Source organism: Hippoglossus hippoglossus, chromosome 5, assembly GCF_009819705.1.
Source record: "Hippoglossus hippoglossus isolate fHipHip1 chromosome 5, fHipHip1.pri, whole genome shotgun sequence".
NCBI classification, from domain to species: Eukaryota; Metazoa; Chordata; class Actinopteri; order Pleuronectiformes; family Pleuronectidae; genus Hippoglossus; species Hippoglossus hippoglossus.
Genome location: NC_047155.1, coordinates 1,598,769 through 1,620,392, shown reverse-complemented (window position 1 = coordinate 1,620,392; position 21,624 = coordinate 1,598,769). Strand labels below are relative to the sequence as shown.

The window sequence follows — 21,624 nt, the reverse complement described above, 5'->3', positions numbered from 1 at the left end:
GTCAGCAGACCCACATCTTGGTTTTCTAAACCCTCTGCCCAGTCCAGAGTGAACTTCTGCACCGAGAAGGTTTTTCCAACGCCAGCGACGCCGTTGGTCAGGACGACTCTGATGCTGCTCTGCTGGTCAGTTGAGGCTTTAAAGATGTCGTGGCACTTGATGGGAGTGTCGTGGAGGCTCTTCATCTTGGAAGCCGTCTCAAGCTGCCTCACCTCATGTTGAGTATTAACCTCTTCACTCTGTCCCTCTGTGATGTAGAGCTCAGTGTAGATCCTGTTGAGGAGGGTTCTACTTCCTGTTTCATCAGTTCCTTCAGTCACATGTTCACATCTCCTCCTCAGACTGAGCTTATGTTCATCTAAAACCTCCTGCAGACCACGATCTGCTGAAAGACAAGAAACAATGTCAGAGACAGAGAATCTGAGAATCTGCTGATTGTTTTCATCAGATACAGAAAAACTACAGAAAATAAAAGCTTTTTTACTTTGTGCTTTTATAACGATGTTAAATGTTGATGCTGTATGAAGGAACAAAATAAAACCACATGTGCTGATGTCAGAAGTGAAGACATCAGCAGACACATGTACAGTGCTGCTCTGACCGGCTGTCTGAGCTCCAGCTCCTGTTCTGGATCTTTGTCCACACTGGGGACAGGAGGAGTCTCCTGAAGAGCCAGACTGGTCCCAGTATGAGGTGATGCACTGTCTGCAGAACCAGTGTCCACAGCTGGTGGAGACTGGATCCTTCAGGACGTCCTGACACGAAGCACAGCAGGACGACTGCTCCTCCTCAGAAACATGACTCCTCTTCCTCTCTCTGTGAAGACATTTCCTGATAACTCACATGTCCCAGTCACAGGTTGTCATTACTTCTGTCAAGGAGGTTTGTTTTCACCCAGTATGTTTGTGTGTTGGTTGGTTCGTTAGTGGGATTATAAAAAATGACAGATTACCAGTAAACTTGGTGAAAGGGTGTGGTCTGTGAACCAGATCGGGGGGGGGTTCCTCTTTCACAGACATGTTCAGAGGACTGATGTTTACCAGTGTGTGGAATTTGGTGCAGATCCAAATCAAAATGAGTCTCTAGTGAATCTCAAAGTGGTTTCATAAGGAGCGTGTTGGTTCTTGGTGGAGGTCTGAGCTCTTTGAGTGATTCTGAGAGATTAGTCACCAACTTCAATGAAGCTGTGTCCTAATGCAGGGGCCACACTAGAGGAAACTAAATCCTCTTCAGAGCAGGTCACAGTAGAAACAGTCTCTTACTCTGTGTGTGAGGGTCCAGGTTCATTACTGAAGTCTGGAGGAGGACTCATGGACCGGTCACTCTTCAGAGACAGACAGCTGGACCCTGGAGACTCTGCTCTCAGTCTGTGGTCCTGACCTCTGCAAACACAAACATGTTTTTATTCAGAACACATCATTCACTGGTTCATTCTCTGAGGATTCAGTTTGGAGGTTCACATGTTTGGAGCAGGTCTCTTACTTTGTGTTTGAGGGTCCAGGTTCATTACTGAAGTTTATAGGAGCTCCCATGGACCGGTCACTCTTCAGAGACAGACAGCTGGACCCTGGAGACTCTGCTCTGTCCTCCTCTTCCTCCTCATTACCACTCATCTTCAGTCTGAGAGGAAAAACACTGTGAGCTCAAACACACACAATGAAGCCAGGTACGTAAACTCAGTGTTTCTTTAAATAGAACAGAGTCAACCCTCCTACACTGTGTCCCTGTTGTCACGGTAACCTGAGACAGTTGTAGGTTTAATGTGTTGGACTCAGCCAATCACAGCGTTGAGTCAAACTGTTGATTGACTGACAGAAGTTCATCCTGAATCTTCTTCTCTCTAAAGTCCACGAGTAGAAAAAGTGTGAGTGAGTGTGTGTGTGTTCTTGTTCAGCTTCTTTGTGAGGACCAGTTTGAGCCTACAATCTACGGAGTGAGGACCTTTTGACTGGTCCTCACTTTGTGACCCCCCCCCCCCCCCCCCCCTTTAATGGACCGTTTGGGGGTTAAGACTTGGTTTTAGGGTTAGAGTTAGAATTAGGTTAAGGTTAGGTTCAGGTTTAGTCATTTAGTTTGGATGGTTAGGTTTAGGGGCTAGGGAAGGAATTATGCCAATGAGTGTCCTCACTAACATAGAACTACAAACGTATGTGTAAGTGTGTGTTAAAATTAAAACTGCTGTTTGTAACTTAACTCATGAAATATCTATTACAGACAATAATAATAATAAATAATCAGTGGTGTATAAAGTACTTGAAAGCCATACTTGAGTAAAAGTACAGATATCTTACCTGAAAGTGACTCCGGTAAAAGTTAAAGTCACCTGTAAGAAAATGACTTGAGTCAAAGTCTTAAAGTCGCTCATATTAAATGTACTTAACTATCAAAAGTATCTGGTGATGAAATGTACTTAAGTATCAAAAGTAAAAGTACAAGTACCAAAATTAAAAATGCAAAGTGCTTTTTATAGTCTATACAGACACAAAACAACCCAAAACTGTTTCTCTTCAGGTTTTATTTCTACCTGAAAAATTCTAACAACAATATACATATACTGTATAATTTTACACATTTTGAGCCCCAGATGCTGAGGTTCAAATAGTAATGGACTAGTGCATCTGAACTTCAGGGGACAACAAAGAACCAACTCAACAGAATAAACAAGTGGCTCTTGTGTCTGCCTCAGAACACTAATAGACCACAGTATAACCACTAAACAATTCTGTAAATATCACTAAACATGGACCTTTCACTTTCTAATCAGTAGTAGCAGTGATACACAATGCCCCTTATGATAACTCAGCAAAAGGAAACAAGTCCTAGGCACACAAATAGGATAGTTTCCCTCTTTTGTAACAACCTGCACAGTGCTAAGAGAAAACTCTCTGGACACAGTCTAGTTTTGCTGCCAAATTTCAGACAGAATAATAAAGACTGAACCGAGCTCCTGCAGGAGCACCTGGATAATTCTAAAGGGAATAAATGGATGGGGAATCTGCTCCTGTTGATTACGTCCCTGCCCTTTGTACACACATCGCTACTCCCCATTGGATGGTTTAGTGAGGTCCTCGGATCGGCCCTGCCAGAGTTGGACACGGCCCTGGCGGAGCGTCGAGAAGACGATCAAACTGACTATCCAGAGCAGAGGTAGCCAACACGCTGCCCGTGGGCACCTGGTCGCCCGCAGGGACCCTGCGAGTCGCCCGCAAGGCATGCTCTAAATTAAAAAAAGAAAAAGAAAAAAAAAGAAAAAAAAGAAGAAAAAAAAGAAAAACTGAAATTTGAAATTAAAAAAAAAGTCAAACCGCCATCTCACTCTATGCTGAGACAAGCTAGCGGGAGCAGCAACGATGGCGAGCTAGATGTGTTTTTTACCCCCAAACTAAAGAAAACATGAAGAAAAGCGAAAGAAAACATACTATTTTCATAATGATTAGGAGGAAGAGTTATTTTTTACGACAGTGAAAGAAAAATGTGTGTGTCTCATTTGCGGGGCAACTGTTGCGACGGCAAAGCGGCACAATGTGGAGAGACACTTCAGTACGTGTCACAAAAGCTTCCATGCTAACTATCCACCTGGCAGCGCACTACGGACAGAAAAAGCCCCTAACCCTAACCCTAACCCTTTGGGCAAACGACAGTCTTTTTTCACGAGGCCAGTGATACAATCACAAAAAGCAACTGAAGCTTCGTTTAGAGCTGCACATTGTTTGATAAAGAACAAGAAAGCCTTTTCGGACGGGGAGGTCTTGAAAGAAGCAATGATGATAGTTGCAAACACTGTGTTCAAAGACGAGAAGAATGGTCCCGATGCCATCTCCGCTCTCTCCGATGTCCAACTGGGGGCAAGTACGATGGTTAGAAGAGTGTCGGCTATGTCTGAAAACTTGATAGAGCAACTGGACCGGGATCTGGTTAAGTGCAGGTGGTTTAGCATCCAGTGCGACGAGTCCGTGGACAACACCAGTACAGCTCAGCTGATGATGTTTATCCGAATGGTGTTTGATGATTTCTCCACAAAAGAAGAAGTCCTGACACTTCTGTCCCTGAAGACAACAACGAGGGGAATTGACATTTACAACGCGGTGAAGAGGTTCTTCGTGGAGAAAAAGGTACCATTAGAAAAGCTGGTGTCGGTGACAACAGACGGGGCTCCCGCCATGACGGGCCGGCATGCAGGCTTCATTGCGCAATGCAAAGGTGACCCAAACTTCCCAACATTTCTACATTACCACTGCATCATTCACCAGCAGGCGCTATGTGCAAAAGTAACCGGCTTTGATCATGTGACGACTCCTGTCGTGAAGATCATAAATGGCATCCACTCCAAAGCCAAACAACACAGGACATTCAAGGTGCTATTGGAGGAGCTGTCAGCTGAATATGGTGACCTGTTACTACACACAGAAATCCGATGGCTCAGCAGGGGACGAATTTTGCAGTGTTTTTTGTCACTTTTGGGTGAAATCAAACAGTTCATGCAATCGAAAGGGGAAGACGCCTCGCTGCTCGAGGACACTGAGTGGATAATTGACCTTGCATTTTTAACGGACATCACTGGGAAACTGAACCATTTGAACTGTGAGCTGCAAGGTAAGGGTAAGACTGTCGCTGACATGATAAGTGCTGTAAACGCATTTAGAGCTAAGATGAACCTTTTCTCTGTGCATTTACAGAGAAAAAAAGTGCTGCACTTTCCCTCCGTACAGTCAGTGTTGAATGACAATGCTTCTGCATCTGTGGCTTTTGACAAAGCTGTAGAAAAGTACTCTCAAGTCATAAACAGACTAGGGCAAGAGTTTGAGAACAGGTTGTGACTTTGATCAACTTGAGCCATGTGTGTCATTCATTTCAAATCCTTTCATGCAAGTGGACATGACATGCATTGCTGAGCAACTAAGTGCTATGTTCAACTTGGATGCTGGACAGGTGGAGATTGAAATCGTAACGTTGCAAAATGACCTCCACCTCAAAACCCATCAGTCTGCTCCAAACTTTTGGTGCCTTGTGGACACAGAAAAGTACAAAGGTGTATGCACAGCAGCTATGAAAGTTGCCTGCCTTTTTGGTTCAACCTATCTCTGTGAATCAGCCTTTTCTAACGTGAACTTCATCAAGAACAAACACAGAACACGCCTTACTGATGCACATCTACAAGACTCACTCAGAGTTGCAGTGTCAAATTATACACCAGATTACAGTACATTGGTGAACAGGATACAATGCCAGGCTTCCCACTAAGAGACATCTACAGACAAAGAAAGAGATAACGTGTTTTCATTGAAATGACATTAAACTCAAATATTGCACAAAAATGTGAAAAATAATTTGTTCAAAAAGTGTAACAGATGTTATGATTTGTTAAAAATGCTACAGATTTGGTGATTAGTACTAATGTAATAGGATTCATTTAAAAATGTGAAAGAGTAGATTCTTACATAACTGATAATTTGTATAAACATGGGACAGAGTTCATGATTTGTTCAAAAATGTTACAATGGTAGTGGTTAGTACAAACGAGACATGATTTGAAGATAGTTAAGTTAATGATTTCCTAAAAAATTGTAGAAAATATAACAGGTGTGATTTTGAACAAAATGCTACAAATGTGCTTATTCATACAAAACTGTCAAGAAAGATATTTACAAAAATATCAGAGATGTGATACCTCTGACTTTCAAATGTTGAAACAGATTAACAGAAATAAATGTTGCATGTTTTAATATATCTGTTTCCTACCATCATTGTTGTGGAAATCATTGTTAATAATTATTGTGAGGAATAATTAACATTGACGTGATCAGACAGTCTCTTCACATATATCATTGTTATTATTAAAAGGTGATCTGTGCAACTTTGTTATTCAGGAAGTTTGTATCAAACAAGTAGCCCTTCGTACTACTCAGTACCTTTCGAAGTAGCTCTCAGTTTCAAAAAGGTTGGTGACCCCTGATCTAGAGGAAGTAAAACTCTTCACAAAGTTTCTGAAGGGGAACCTGCGGAGGGATCATTTCCGGTACAGCCTGCTCGACCCCGGTCGACCAAGGCAGCCCGACCAACCTCCGGACGCTTAGGGCCTCGCGCAGCCCCCCCCCCCCCCGACGGCAAAAACGCCTGCGCATCTCCCGAGGCAGGGGGAACGCGCGTTGCTCCAACCTCCGCTGCTCAAGTAACGAGTCAGTTTTGAGAATATAATAAGTAGAAAGTACAGAATTTGTACTTCGTTACTTCCCACCTCTGTAAATAATATAAATGTTGCTGAACACTCACCAGCCTCAGACTTCACGTCTGCTCCTTGTAGTTAGAACAAGTCTGAACACTGACTCCTCCTCCTCCTCCTCTCTGTAGTTACTGGAAATCACCTGACTCTGTGTGTGATTGTGTGATTGTGTGTGTGTGTGTGTGGGGGGGGGGAGAGTTAATTTAACTGATGAAATATCTTTTATAGAATAATAATAAATAAAGTTTATCTTCATTACCATAGAAACAAGAACCAGCTGATCCACAATGTTAATCTGATGAATTTATGTTTGTGACATGAATTCATCAGATAAACATTGAAACTCAGGTGAAAGCTCATGTCCTGTTTATTCTGCTGTGAACCACAATGTTCATCTGTCTGTGTCACAAACGGATTGACACTTCCTGAACCCCTTTCAAAGTAAAAGCACTCCGGCGTTTGACTCTGTTGTAACGGAGCTTTGCTTGTTACAGACCGGAGGTTGCAGGTCTTCATCCCGTAGAGTCCTGACGTTCAGAGCCGGAGGGTGAAGATTTCTCCTGAAGTCTCTTATCTTAACTCTGCAGTTTGATGTTTGACATCACGACTGACGCAACAGAAAAGAAACAAGACCGTGTTTTAACATTAAAGTTATTTAATTACATCAAATATGAAGCCAAAAAAACATCACTGGTTTCTGATTTCAAAAATGAAAGAAAAAAAAGTTCCATTCGTGGTCGTCATGGCAACATGTTGATGTATTCAGGTATGGTTGCCGTAGCAGTGTCGTGGCTGAGGAATTAAGGCAGAACTTGTTTTACTTGAACACCTGTTGACGACCTGATTCCTGTCAATCAACCTCTGGCACCGGATTAAAAGAATCTGAACTCGTCAACAGTTCACTTGATAATTGATTTTATTCATTCTCTGGAGTTTAGGTTTGAGTTTTTCTCACGTAGAAACCAGGCAGAATTGTCTCACTGTGTGAACGTGAGAATCTGTTTTCAGCCTCAGAAGTGAATCTGGTTTTTCACCAAATACATTTTACAGTTGAACAGCAGAGCAAAGATTTGGTTGTTTTCTGGGTGTGGATTAAATGGCAAACACACATAATGAAAGTCGATGGACAGCTGCTGCCGAGGATGCTGGGATCCTCTCGGTGGTTTTTGTTCTCCGCCGATGGAGGTGGAATGTTTCAGGAGCAGAGCATCGTGGGATGAGAAGGCGGGCGGGGGTAGAATGGATTTTAAAGTAATGTGCATCTGATACAAATCTTCAGGTAATTATCATCAGTCATCCAAAACATCATCAAAAGGAAAAGAAACAAACAAACATTGGTTCAACGGTGGTTTCTCTTCTTTCTGATAAAGTTTAGAAACGGGCAAAAAGGCGTCCAGCTCATTCTGAAGCCTTAAAAACTTCGCTCAATGGCTGTGGACGTTTTGTTGTTTGTTTAAATGTCTGACATGTTGATTACTGTTGTGTGTGTGTGTGTGTCACTGCTCGTTCTGTTGTGTGTCTGTGATGGTGGAGACGGCGCCCTGCCCCTTGCTGACGTCGCTGATACAGGCCCACTGACCGTCCATCGACTCCTTCCACAACGTCACCTACAAAAGTACAGGTCAGGAAAAGATCACTTTCCACACAATGAATCTGAATTATTACATTATGGGTAAAAATCTCTACGACTTTATAGAAACTACCTTGTTGTCTCCTCCAGAAACAGCCAGGATGTTCCCAGTGATGGACCAGCTGACGTGCCAGACCACATCGTTGAACTTATGGAGCAGTTTGGTCGTCCAGGTGTTTCCTGCCGGGTCGTCACATGTCCAGATGAACACGCGTCCGTCCTGGAGGACGGTACAAAGGGAACAGTGAACGTGTCTCATGCAGTGGAGGAGACGCCGTTGGTTTCTAAGTAGCTGTAAATAAACCTTTTCTCTCACTCTGCCTCAGGGGCAATAAAGATTAATCAGCCTGTTTATGATGACACGTCCAGTGATGGTTTGTAAATCAGGATTTAGACTGAACTGGACGTCATCTCTGGGTCCACCTAGTGGTACAATCGAATAAATTCACATCGACTGAACACCTGAAAGAGGATCCAAGACTTAATTTGTTATAAATAACCTGAGGAAGGTAACCTAAGTAGGAAATCTCTGACAAGAAGCCCAGATGAGATAAAAATGAAAAAAGGACAATGGTGACGTTGGGACAGAACTATAATTAAATACATCAAACAGTTGGACTGATGGAGGGATACGAATTCATCTTTCAAACTGTTCCTTGCTTTGTTTTGCAGCCACCATCAGTGTTTAATGATACACATCTTTGCCAATAAATATTTAAGTGGAGGGGGGATAAAAACCTCACCTGGGAACAACTTGCGATGGTGCTGGTGGGAAGTCCAATAGATGGAGCCCAGCCCACGTCTCTCACCCAATCGCTGTGGGCCTCCAGCTTCTGGTCCTCCTTCCACTGACCGTCCTCCTCTCTGCAGGCGAGGACACAGAGTAAAAAAAAAACAGTGAAAGTTCAATTTCATTAAAAATACAAAGATAACAAAGACAACTCAAATCTCTTCAGTGTCTTCTTCATCCTTGTTAAAAGCTGGTGCCTACATTACCCATAATGCAACTTAGCTTGATAAAACATTTTAATGTATGTACCAGTATGACCTGTAAACAGACCATAATGTGTCAAATCAACACAGTTTCCCCTGACTGTTAAACTGGGCTCGCTCATGTTACAGAATATTTCAGATTTTTATTTCTGTATTTAAATTTACCTCTATTTTTCCAACAACAAAAAAGGTTGAATTATTCCCAAGAGTTCAAACACCCACATCAACCACATCAGAGATTCTACCAAACAAGCTTCTTTAAAAACCCTGAAATTCAATATCGAATGCACATTCAGCACAGAACGTGTGACTCTGCAACTCTATGATTGTCTCAAGTCACTAAAAACATGCGTCTTGAACAGCTCACTAAACACGAACATACTTCCAGAGTTTGACCAGGTTGTCGCAGCCTCCGGAGACAAAGCGTTTGACGTAGTTTGGTTTCTGTCCTGACGGCTGATCGATGAGGCTGCCTGGAACCACAGCAGGAGCCCAGCTCACTGCGTTACAGCCGATCTGCAGGAGGATTACAACCCAGTTCATAAAGAGACGTCAAAGCAAATGGGATAGAAAAATAGACTGCAGATAAATCAGGAACAAGGAGCGGAGCACTGAAAAACAGCATATATAGAGAATTTAAACATTTAACACTACATTTCATTACATGCAATGATTAAATTAAAGTTGGGCATTACTGAAAAGTGTGTGTCAGACTCACAGTGTGTGCGTTGCTGATCTTCTTGACGTCCCACTGCTGATCTCCAGTAAATGTGAGGAGGGAAATGGCTCCGTCTGAGCTGCCGCAGGCCAAGATAAGGCCGAATTCATAGGGACCCCAGCAGACAGAGTTCACTGCAGACACACAAGTGGAGTTAGGAAGAGGACAAAGGTCTCAAGAGAACGACACAACGGTTAGAATTTACTTTATCTTTTGTTGACGAGTCTAATTCACCGGTCAGCACCGACACTATGTTACTGACAAAATCCCTGAGTCTCTGTTTCCAAAGGGAGGAAACACACGAGAAGTGAAAGATAAACTCAATGAAATCCTGCATCTTTCCAGGGGAAATCAGCAAGAAGAAACAAAGTTTAAACTCTATAGGAAAAGAGCACTGAGACAGGAAGAGCTCAGGTGCGATGTTATTTCACCCGGAGATCTACTGACCTGATGACTCATGTCCGGTGTATTCGTACATCTTGTCCCAGGCTCCGTTCTCCTCCTTCCAGACGATGACTTTGCGGTCGTAGGAACAGGACGCCAGGATGTTGCCAAACATCGGGTGAGCCCACGCTACCTGCCACACGGGACCCTCGTGGCTGCAACAGAAACACAGAGACGTACTCAAACTCAGTTCAAAATCCTCCATGTGAAACTTAGGATGTCAAATATACAGGAGAGAACATCTTACATGTGGATCCAGTGTCACAGATTCAAGAACATTTGTAGTGGAAATTAATTAAATTTTAAAAGGGACATTTTCAGATTCAGTTTCCCAGATCAGTTGTCAAACTTCGGTTTCTTACCCTCTGAGGTCTGCCACCAGTATCTGACCTCCGTTTCTGACATCGAAGATCTTCACGGTGCGATCAGACGAACAGGTGGCCAGTCGAGTGCCGTAGTAATCCATCTGGGCATCGTGCTGAAACACAGAGAAACAAATGAGCTGATGTTTGGCTAATTGGGTTCAGTGGCCACTGAGTTTCACATCTAGCAACATGATGAATCGTCTAAAGTGGTGTTTGTGTCGTCCTGATGAAACTAAGAACAACGTTTACTCTCTTTGAGCTCCTTTAAACTTCTGCCTCTTTAACTCAAGCGAGCTGCAGGTTCTCCTTCATCACTTAATGAAGTGTCATTATAAACACATCAATTATCAATCGTATCAATTATTCAACCTTAACCAAATACTTTTATATTGACAGCAACACTGACAACATCATAAGTAACATGAACAGAATCAAGGTTGTGATTTGTTTGATTCATCGTTATTCCTGAACACAAGCAGACGTCAACACCGGAATTCATTCTGAAGAAACAAGGCAAATGGACGTTTATAATAAAAGGAACAATTATATATTTGTTTATCCCACAAACACAAGAGACGACATAAATATCAACTCATTCACATTACAGTGGCAACTCGTGATTTCATTACAATCCTGATCAATTCAAAGATAATCGATTATACATTTGTTCTAATAAATGTCGTGTATGTCTATAGAGACTCAGTCGGATGTGTTGTTTTGTCTGATCATATCTACACAAAAACGGGACAGTTACAAAGAATAAAAGCATCAAATCTCATAGAAAGACTACACACAATAATTGGACTTTTATTTTGAAAAACGTAGCTAATCGTTAGCTCAACTGTTTTAATAACAAATGGACAAAACCAATCAGCTCATATCGTCCTGATGTAAAATGACCAACAAGCAACGTGAAGACTTGTTACAATACCTCTGTGCTACTGTTAGCATCTACGTGCACTTAATGAAACCTGCCCATGTAGCAACAAGCTAACGTTAGCCTCATTCCCCGGAAACACAACTTACGATCATGTCCTCGTGCGACGTGTCCACCGTGTTGATGACAGAAACCTGGAAAACCACAAACACACACATCAGGATTAAACACACACACATCAGGATTAAACACACACATCAGGATTAAACCCACACAGGAGATTGCAGTGTAACTCTGGTGGTTAGCTCTCCGCGGTTAGCATGTCCGCTAACAGGCTAGCTTCCCTGTCACGTCCGCGGGAGACGTCGAACGGCCGTTAGCTCGGGTCCAAGGAGGTTAAACTCACCATGTCTGCGCAGGAAACACCGAACACCAGTGTGTTGAGTCCTGAACGAGACGAGCTGAGCTTCACCGCCCGGTGCGTCCGACGTGGCAACAAGTGCAGATCCCCGGTCCCACGACTGATCCCACCGGAGGAAACGAGACACGACGAACAAAGGTTCCCACCTACCAACGTTTTATTTTAGCTTAGAAAAAATCAAATAAAACGTTTTCAATGTTTAACTTTTTCTTTTTGACAGGTGATTGATATTCATATATATATATATTTGTTTATTATTTTTTTTTAAACTAAATTAATCAAAGAGGGACCACACTTCCAATAAATAACAACATAACTACTTATTACTATTGTTGTCGTCCACCTTAACATGTTGGTGTATAAATGTTCCTTAATATTAAGCAAAGAGGATAAACATTAAATATCATCCCATAATAATTTTGTGGGTTGCACGTTTGTCTCTGCTCATGTTCCATCGTTTTATTCTTATTTGACCAGTCTGTGGTTTATTAATGTAAATTTGGATTTTTGTGTGGAAATGAAAACCTGATCTCAGCTGATTTTACCCTTTTGAACCTTGATTCGAGACCGTATTTGCTTTTATTTTGACACTGGCACCATTACATCTATGCTGAATTCCCTGTTCGGAGTTCCAATCAGCAATGTTCACATGGAACTGTCTCGAGATCCCGGTGATACTGAAGAAAACTTTCAAACTCTCAGCCAAGTTCTGAAGCATCTTTTATTCCTATGATTTCAAAGTGGATTGAGGGACATTTATTCACTGTGGACAAGAGAGAAAATCATATCATTGGAAAGTGTAAATCTCACTGGATGATGTCAGCACTTATTTCATGTGTATTTATGCAACTTTTGAAGCAAACTGACCTCCACTATTTTTGGATGTTTTTATCTTCCTCCTGTTTGTTAAAATCCACCCCCCCCCCCTCCCTGTTTACGTCCACACGGTGGCGCCATTGACCCGAACCCCCCTATCCGTCTATTTTTGTCTGGACTCTCCCGGTATCAGGTTCCTCTCCCCGGGCACTGATCCTCTGTCCCCTGCCTCTGAACCCTGCACTCTGTCGCCATGTTGTCAGCTTGAATCTGTTGCTCCACTTTGATTTTGTTTTATTTATTATTATAAAACAGAAAAACTTCGAAGATGTCGAATGTTTCTTATCACGTCTCCAACCTGTTGGAGAAAATGACGTCAACTGACAAAGACTTTAGGTAAGACACTGTGTGTGTGTGTGTGTGTGTGTGTGTGTGTGTGTGTGTGTGAGTGTGTGTGTCTGACAGTGAGATGACACTTTTTACTCCTGACTCCTTTCATCACCCCTGTTGTCATTTTACTACAAATAACTCATACTTACTTTTTCCTTTATTTATTTTTATACTACTTTATGTTTCTGTCATTTTACCACAAAGAAAACTTTCACAATTTTTTTAATTTCTATATCTTCTATATCTTCTATTTTATCTCTGTTGATTCCATGATGCAACTAATGAATTCGTTTTATAATCTATTATTCTGCAGATTATTTGACAGCCATTTGTGTTTCTGTAATTTCATCACAAAAAACACATTTCTTTCATTTCAAATATATATTTTTATTAAGGAAAATCAATTTGCAACTGTTTCATTCATTCCATTATCAATTATTAGTATTTTCATGCCACAGTCTCTTCATCTGACCTTATTACTCACTATAACTTTAAATCACTGCTAAAAAGCATGTGATTTGTAGTTCTACTGTGTTGTGGTACTTTTACTCGTACTTTTACTTGCAACTAAATTGTATGTAGTTTCTTAAATGGGACAGATTTTAACTCTGTTGCCTGTGACAGTAAGTTGAGTTTATAAAGACAGAGGTGACGATGTCTGATCTGCTGAGTGACCACATCTTTCATAATACTGCCATACAAGCCAGTAGCCAGTCAGATTGACCTTTATTGTTTTTATTTATTTATTTTACCATGTATTTTGTGAAGCACTTTGGAGCCTTGTTTAGAAAAAGTGCTGTATAAATAAAGTTATTGTTATTATTATCATCATTATCCTGATTGTTTCTATTTAACACTTGTGTTTGTGCAGTCGGACGTTTAATTGTCAAAATAACATAAAATCAGCCACATTAACATAAATGTAATTTTTCAGATGGGAAATCTGTTTAGTCTCAACTCATCCATCCCTCTGTGTGTGTGTGTGTGTGTGTGTGTGTGTGTGTGTGTGTGTGCGTGCGTGTGCGTGTGCGCGTGCGTGTGTGCGCGTGCGCGTGCGTGTGTGTGTGTGTGCGTGTGTGTGCGTGTGTGTGTGCGCGCGTGCGCGTGTGCGTGTGCGTGTGTGCGTGTGCGTGTGTGCGTGTGTGTGTGTGTGTGTGTCCAGGTTCATGGCCACTAACGACCTGATGCTGGAGCTGCAGAAGGACAGCATTAAACTGGACGAGGACAGCGAGAGGAAGGTGGTGACGATGCTGCTCAAACTGCTGGAGGACAAGAACGGAGAGGTGCAGAACCTGGCAGTGAAATGGTAAAAATTGATTTACATTTATTGTGACTTAAATGCTTTATTTTCTATTCCAACAAGTGATAAATGAAGTTCATTATAGGTGCGTTTGGTTTTCAGCCTGGCCCCTCTGGTGAGTAAAGTGAAGGAGCCTCAGGTGGAGACGATGGTGGACACTCTGTGTTCCAACATGTTGTCGGACAAGGAGCAGCTCAGAGACATTTCCAGCATGGGACTGAAGACGGTGATCGCCGAGCTGCCGCTGTCGTCGTCAGGTGAGGGCTCAAACCGACCAATCACAATCCTCTCAGGCCTCCATCTGGCTGTTTCAATTCACAAACCAACATTTTATCCATCACTTAACTCTTTAAATCAGCCTCCGGCTTCTTGTTGCGTGTGTTTCCAGGTTTGACTCTGACGACCAGTGTTTGTAAGAAGATCACCTCCCAGCTGATCGGGGCCATGGGGAAACAGGAAGACGTGTCGGTTCAGCTAGAGGCTCTGGACATCCTGTCGGACATGTTGGGAAGGTAACCATTAAACTCTTTCTTCATGGTAACAGCCGGAGATCCTCAGTCCGTCTTTTTAATTATTCAGAGCATCTCATTAGGAACACTTCTGCAGGTCCTTAGTTCAGTCAGACTCGACACCATTAGAAATGAAAAATAAAATACTGCTCTGGTTTTTTTCTCGCCACTCTACTTATACTATTTGCTCTATTTCTAACGGAAAATAACTTTTTGCACATTGTGTCACCTGCACATCACAACGTGTCTTTGTATTTATGTACAAACGTTTTTTCTACTTGCTCAATTTCTATACAAACCACTTCAGTGAAAGGTGTATATAATCTAGATCCTCTGCATTCTGTCTTCTTTTATTGCCTTCAAATATAACAGAAATAAATATTAGAGTTTTCTGTGTCAGAGTCGATAGAAAGTTGTGTTTTTATTCTTCCTCCAGGCTGAGTGGTGCTCTGGTCAGTTTTCACAGCTCTCTTCTGTCCAGCCTCCTCCCTCAGGTAAGAAACACTCAGACTGCAACTTCAAAATATGTGAACAAGGTTTACTACTAACAGCAATAATAACATTTGAGAGGTACAGAGATAATTAAGAGTCTGACTGATAATGGATTTTTTTCAGATAATGCTGATACCGATTTTAGGAGGGAAATAAATCCCCATTTTGATCATCACCTGTAATAATTTATTATCTAACATGTTTACATTTCAAGCATGATCTGGAATCCACGTGTTCTTATTTGTAATAATCAAACACTTCTGATCTTCTATGTGACTTTTCTTTAGGTTTTTCCTCAGTTGTTATTTCATAAAATTATTTTTGTCTTGTTTATTTTATTTTGTCATTCATCTCTCGCTCGCTCCTTCCACCTCCCTTCCTTTAACTCCTTCGTTACCCGTCGTCAGTTGACCAGTCCCAGGATGGCGGTCAGGAAGCGCTCCATCTTGGCTCTGGGTCACCTGGTGCCCTGCTGCAGCCCCGCCCTCTTCTCCCAGCTCACAGAACACCTGCTGACGGAGCTGAACAAGGCTCCGCCCACCTCAGTGACCAGGACGTACATCCAGTGCCTGGCAACCATCAGTCGCCAGGGCGGCCATCGAGTCGGTGAGACGTGTTCCTGCATGTGAGAGAACATCGGTTTAACAGGTCATACTCATGTTTACTGGAAACTTAAATACATAAATAAACTAAATACACTGGATATTGTGTGTGTGTGTGTGTGTGTGTGTGTGTGTGTGTGTGTGTGTGTGTGTGTGTGTGTGTGTGTGTGTGTGTGTGTGTGTGTGTGTTTGCTCTTCAGGCGAACATTTAGAGAAACTGATCCCTATGGTTGTTAAGTTCACCGGTGATGAGGATGACGAGCTGAGAGAGTATTGTTTCCAGGCCTTCGAAGCCTTTCTACGCAGGTACACACACACACACACACACACACACACACACACACACACACACACACACACACACACACACACACACACACACCCTTGTTTCCCTCTCTATTGCCTGAACTGTGTCCCCTGATCTCCAGGTGTCCAAAGGAGATGTCCCCCCACGTTGCCACGGTGACTAAGCTCTGTCTTCAGTTCATGACCTTTGACCCAAACTACAACTATGACGACGATGAGCAGGACGAGGAAGACAGCATGGACATCGAGGACGGACTCGACGAAGGTCTGTGTGAAAACATCTGTTTTCTGTTCCCTTCGTGAAGTGGAGCCGCCCACACACACACACTCGACCAATCAGGAGTCAGTCTCATACTGCAGCCAACATGTCTATTATTAGTACCCATAATGCATTTGTTCAGAGTGACGAAGTGTTTCTCCTTTTATTTAAAATAAGCTGAACATTTGTTGCGCTGAAATTAGAATAGGAAATTCGTTGTGTTATGTTTATCTAGTTTTGTAGTTATTAATATTATTAAGAGTATTGTTTCATCTCGTGGCTTCGTCCAGAATCAGACGACGAGTACAGCGACGACGACGACATGAGCTGGAAGGTGCGACGCTCCTCCATCAAGTGTCTGGAGGCGCTGATCAGCTCGCGCCGCGACCTCCTCCTCTCCTTCTACTCCTCCGTCTGCCCGGCTCTGCTCGCCCGCTTCAAGGAGCGTGAGGAGAACGTGAGGGCGGACGTCTTCGCTGCCTTTTCAACGCTGCTGAGACAAACGCGAGTGGGATCGAGTCACCGCGGCCTCGTCAGGGCCTCCTCAGACCCAGGGTCGAGTAAGGAGCAGGAGGAGGAGCCGGCGGTCGCTGTGCTGAAGGAGCAGGTAGAGAACGATTCACGACCAGCGCTGATTCAATAACGTACATTCATAGGATGTCAAAGGTTAAAAGCAGAGACATGTTGGACCAGAACTCATTGGTTGACTCGAAGTAAAAATGGACGGAAACTCCGGAAAGTGAAGCCAATGCAGAAGTGGCAGATACCTGTATTCTCTTGAACAACCAGCAGAGGGTGACTCCACTAGTTGACTTAATAATTTCACATGAGCCTGGAAATAACTGGAAAGTTTGAGGATTCTGAAATATATTAAAAACACAAAACATTATGTTGCGTGAAACGAAGACGGATTTTTTAGATTTTCTAACGTTTCTAGGTCAGTAATTAAAAGTTGACCGAAATAACCTGTTTGCATTAAAAGGTCAGATTTCCTCGTATTACTTCTAAATATAAAAATAAAAACTAGTGTGTGTGTGTGTGTGTGTGTGTGTGTGTGTGTGTGTGTGTGTGTGTGTGTGTGTGTGTGTGTGTGTGTCTGCAGGTGCCTCTGATAGTGAAGACTCTCCACAGGCAGCTGAAGGAGAAGAGCATTAAATCTCGACAGGGCTGCTTCGGTCTCCTCACCGAGCTCAGTCACACTGTACCTGGAGCCCTGGAACAACACATACCTGCTCTAATACCAGGTACACACTCACACACACACACACACACACACACACACACTCACACACACACACTCACACTCACACACACTCACACACACACACACACACACACACACACTATTATCCCTCCCTGTTCCTGCTTTTTTATTATTGCTCTTCAGGCTCATTTATGCTCAAAGTTAGATTCATATACAGAAAGGATCGTAGCTCTCTGAAATTTCAACAATGGTGGAACTGGTACTTAACCATCGATCAGGACTCAGGGACGTACGTGGGCAGTGACATCATTTGAAACGATCTCTTTCCGTATGTAAATGCAGCATAAATTAGCCTTTACTCATCTTAATGTTTCTCTTTCCTCTACTCTCTACTGTTATTACACTTTCTTTCTTTCAATTCTTATTATTCTCCCTCCCTCCCTCCCTCCCTCCCTCCCTCCCTCCCTCCTTCCTCCTTCCGTCCTCCTCGACTCCAGGTATAGTCTTCTCCCTGACAGACAAGTCCACCTCCTCCACCATGAGGATCGATGCTCTCTCCTTCTTCCACGTCCTCCTCCTCTGTCACCCTCCTCAAGCCTTTCAGCCCCACATGCAGGTTCTGTCCATTTGTTCCAGGACGTAATGAAATCAAACCAAATTACACTCACTCAACCTTTTCTGTCAATAATCAGGAGACGACAAGGTTTTTAAAAAACAAACAGCATGACCTCCGCTGTCGGTTGCTCTCGGCTGTGTTTATTTTTATCGTGACGCCTCCACTGTCCTCTCTGCAGGTGCTACTGCCTCCGGTGGTGGCGTGTGTAGAAGACACTTTCTACAAGATCACGTCGGAGGCCCTGCTGGTCACTCAGCAGCTGGTCAGGGTGATGAGGCCGCACGGACAGAACGCCGCCACAGGGTTCGATGCCAAACCGTTTGTCAGAGAGGTACGAGGGCTCAGGTTCCTCCGGCCTGCTCCCTCTTATTCTTATTCTTCTTCTACTTTATTCTTCTTCTTCTTCTTCTTCTTCTACTTCTTCTTCTTCTTCTTCTTCTTCTTCTTCTTCTTCTTCTTCTTCTTCTTCTTGTTTTTGTTCTTGTTCTTGTTCTTGTTCTTGTTCTTATTCTTATTCTTATTTTTGTTCTTGTTCTTGTTCATAATCTTAATCTTAATCTTAATCTTATTCTTATTCTTATTCTTATTCAAGGTGTTTTCTGTGACGCTGAAGAGGCTCCAAGCGACAGACATCGACCAGGAAGTGAAAGAGAGGGCTATTTCCTGTATGGGTCACATGGTGTGTCACCTTGGCGACCACCTGGGGGCGGAGCTGCAGGGCGTTCTGCTGATTTTTCTGGAGAGGTTAAAGAATGAGATCACAAGACTGACGGCAGTTCGCACCATCACCCTCATCGCTGCTTCTCCAATAAAGGTTGAGCTTGTTATTTAAAAGTGTTTTTCATTTGACATTTATTTTGACGTTGAGCTGGAATAATGAAGTTACTTCCCTCCCTGTGCTCCAGGTGGACTTGTCGTCCATCCTGCCAGAGGCCCTGTCGGTGTTGGGGTCGTTTCTGAGGAAGAACCAGCGGACGCTGAAGCTCGGCTCTCTGGCCTGTCTCACCGCGCTGGTGACTCATCACGCCGCCAGCATCAAACCTGCAGCTCTGGAGCCTGTTCTCAGTGAACTTCCTGCTCTGGTGGATGAGGGCGACATGCATGTGTCTCAGGTCGGGAGAAAAACACTGAACCAAATCTGTATCAACAACAATTCTCATGCGAAGAATTATTGTCGACCCCTGCACCCCATGCAGGGGTCGTTCTAAAACTAGAATGTGACTCAGAGTTCAATCAAGCTGCCCCAAATCACACTCATCGATATCAGTCCTCTAAATATGTTGAATTCTTTTCATCGAGATCATGAATTATCGGAGAAATCAACTAAAATGCTGAAAAAACACCCTAAATAATTGAATCCGCCCCCTGATCTGGATCCAAACCAAAATGTAATAAGTTCTTCCCTGACCCATATTTGATCCTTCTTCTAGGTTGAATGGAAATTCATCCTGTAGTTTCTGCGTAAGAAACGTCAGGCGACCTCTGACCTCTTTAGCAGAACTTTATTTCCTGGATTTCTATATAATCTTGATCACCCTTGAGGTTTTCTGTTTCCTAAAGTGCTTTGAAAATAATATGAACATGATATATTAACAGTGTAAAGTGCACGTGTCTCTGTTCAGGTATCCGTCACCTTGCTGACCTGCATGGCCCGAGCCTGTCCATCCTCTCTGGCGAAGATCAGCTCCTCCGTGCTGCCGGGCGTCTTCAGGCTCGTCCACTCTCCTCTCCTGCAGGGCGGCGCTCTCGCAGCCCTCCTGGACTTCATCCAGGCACTGGTTCTGTCCAAAACCAGCAACATGGGCTACAGGTACGACAGGAAGAGTCCCACCAGTTTACACCCCAATAGAAAATTAGATAAAATGCTCAGCAGTTTTCTGTTGGGAAAAGTGTTTTCGATCTGATGATAATTGTTAATGTTTGTGGTGCTTTTGTTTTAAAGCCGATTTGAGATGATGATGACGTCTGATGTGTTTGAACAGATGTTGAAGAGAGAACGTTTTTTCGTGCGTAAGAATTAAAAACTGCAAGTGTGCAAAAATCCAGTTTCCCTCAGGCTTGTAAACCAATTTCTTTGAGAACTTTTTCCAAATCCCACACCACTGATTAGAATCCGTTAGGAGACTTTACAGAAAAACTACTGTTTGAGCTCATTAATCCAATCTCAAGTTTGTAAAGGTAGAAAATTAATATACAACTGATTACAAATTGATCCATAGAGATGAACTCTGGAGACCAAGTTACTGTTTCAATCTGTGAATACATTTATAATCTGTTTTCACTGAAGCAGCTCTGTTACATCTGAGAAAATAATCCTCATTATGGAACTAGGTTCGAATCCTTGAGACTTTCTGTGAGGAGTTTGCATGTTCTTCTCATGTCTGTGGGGATTTTCTCCAGCTTCCTCCCACAGTCCAAAGACGTGCAGGTTTGAAAACTCTAAATTGTCCAAAGGTGTGAGCATGTGTGCACGGCCGGGATGCACCCACCTTACCCAGTGTCGGTCGGGATTAGCTCCAGCCCCGAAAGAGGAAGCGCTACAGATAACGGACGGATGCATCAAAAGTTTTTTCATCTTGCGTTAGGACAGAATAGTTCTGTAGCACAAAGTCTGGATCACAAATAAAAGATGTGAAACCCAAGAATTTTACTCCTCAATGTAATGAGATGTGAAAATAAAACAATCTTGAATCTCAACGTCTGGTGCAAAGTCTCTGTGAGTTTGAGACGGACACAGGTGTCATCTATCTGTCCGGGTAACACTTTTTTTTTAAGTTAAAGTTTGAGTATCTGTGAGTCTCAAAAAATAAATCTTGAACTGAAACTTTTAGTGGAGAAAATGTGTTGATGTTTGCTGCTCTGTTTGTTTTGTACTTTTAGCGATTGTATATTAAAAGTTTATTATTATTGTTATTGATGTTGTTGTTGTTGTTGTTGAAATATTCCATCCTCTTCCTCTCCTCTCCCCTCCTCTCCTCCTCTCCTCCCCCTCCTCTCCTCTCCTCTCCTCTCCTCTCCTCACCTCTTCTCCCCTCCTCTCCTCCCCTCCTCTCCTCTTCCCCTCCTCTCCTCTCCCCTCCTCTCCCCTCCTCTCCTCTTCCTCTCCTCTCCTCTCCTCTCCTCTCCTCTCCTCCCCTCCTCTCCTCTCCTCTCCTCTCCTCTCCTCTCCCCTCCTCTCCTCTCCTCTCCTCTCCTCTCCTCTCCTCTCCTCCTGCTCTGCTCTCCTCTCCTCTCCTCTCCTCTCCTCCTGCTCTCCTCTCCTCTCCTCTCCTCTCCTCTCCTCCTGCTCTCCTCTCCTCTCCTTTCCCCTCCCCTCCTCTTCCTCTCCCCTCCCCTCCTCTCCTCTCCTCCTCCCCTCCTCTCCTCCCCTCCTCTCCTCTCCCCTCCTCTCCTCTCCCCTCCTCTCCTCTCCTCTCCTCTCCTCTCCTCCTCCCCTCCTCCCCTCCTCTCCTCTCCTCCCCT

At 43.3% G+C, this 21,624-nt stretch overlaps 2 protein-coding genes across 3 annotated transcripts in view; one reads left to right on the top strand and one right to left on the bottom strand.

The window, feature by feature from the left end:
- Window positions 1–6,854: 6,854 nt before the first annotated feature.
- sec13 (SEC13 homolog, nuclear pore and COPII coat complex component) lies at window positions 6,855–11,792 on the bottom strand. Its single transcript, XM_034586740.1, has 9 exons — window positions 11,654–11,792; window positions 11,397–11,441; window positions 10,368–10,483; window positions 10,009–10,160; window positions 9,562–9,695; window positions 9,226–9,359; window positions 8,594–8,714; window positions 7,924–8,070; window positions 6,855–7,827 (listed from the first exon to the last, which is right to left on the bottom strand). Exons 1-9 carry the CDS (start codon window positions 11,654–11,656, stop codon window positions 7,717–7,719), a joined length of 963 nt encoding a protein of 320 aa, XP_034442631.1. The 5' UTR covers window positions 11,657–11,792; the 3' UTR covers window positions 6,855–7,716.
- A 904-nt stretch (window positions 11,793–12,696) lies between these two features.
- Window positions 12,697–21,624, top strand: part of cand2 (cullin-associated and neddylation-dissociated 2 (putative)) — a 14,299-nt gene continuing 5,371 nt past the window's right edge. The window contains exons 1-15 of one of the 2 annotated variants that reach the window (XM_034586734.1): window positions 12,697–12,880; window positions 14,037–14,180; window positions 14,277–14,431; window positions 14,563–14,686; window positions 15,120–15,177; window positions 15,583–15,781; window positions 15,978–16,083; window positions 16,206–16,348; window positions 16,633–16,949; window positions 17,445–17,586; window positions 18,044–18,162; window positions 18,341–18,493; window positions 18,755–18,976; window positions 19,068–19,274; window positions 19,785–19,972. In XM_034586734.1, the coding sequence (XP_034442625.1) occupies window positions 12,813–12,880; window positions 14,037–14,180; window positions 14,277–14,431; window positions 14,563–14,686; window positions 15,120–15,177; window positions 15,583–15,781; window positions 15,978–16,083; window positions 16,206–16,348; window positions 16,633–16,949; window positions 17,445–17,586; window positions 18,044–18,162; window positions 18,341–18,493; window positions 18,755–18,976; window positions 19,068–19,274; window positions 19,785–19,972 (2,345 nt within the window). In that variant the 5' untranslated portion in view covers window positions 12,697–12,812. Of the gene's footprint in view, window positions 12,881–14,036; window positions 14,181–14,259; window positions 14,432–14,562; window positions 14,687–15,119; window positions 15,178–15,582; window positions 15,782–15,977; window positions 16,084–16,205; window positions 16,349–16,632; window positions 16,950–17,444; window positions 17,587–18,043; window positions 18,163–18,340; window positions 18,494–18,754; window positions 18,977–19,067; window positions 19,275–19,784; window positions 19,973–21,624 lie in introns of those variants that run through there. The other variant, XM_034586736.1, reaches the window with a different exon arrangement.

Bases quoted from the DNA above. Each gene is read 5' to 3' on its own strand.
- sec13 (XM_034586740.1), bottom strand. The intron at 9,696-10,008 runs GTCAGTAGATCT...GTGTGTCTGCAG, and splicing joins CACCGGACATGAGTCATCAG to TGAACTCTGTCTGCTGGGGT. The intron at 9,360-9,561 runs GTGAGTCTGACA...ATCCTCCTGCAG, and splicing joins AGATCAGCAACGCACACACT to ATCGGCTGTAACGCAGTGAG.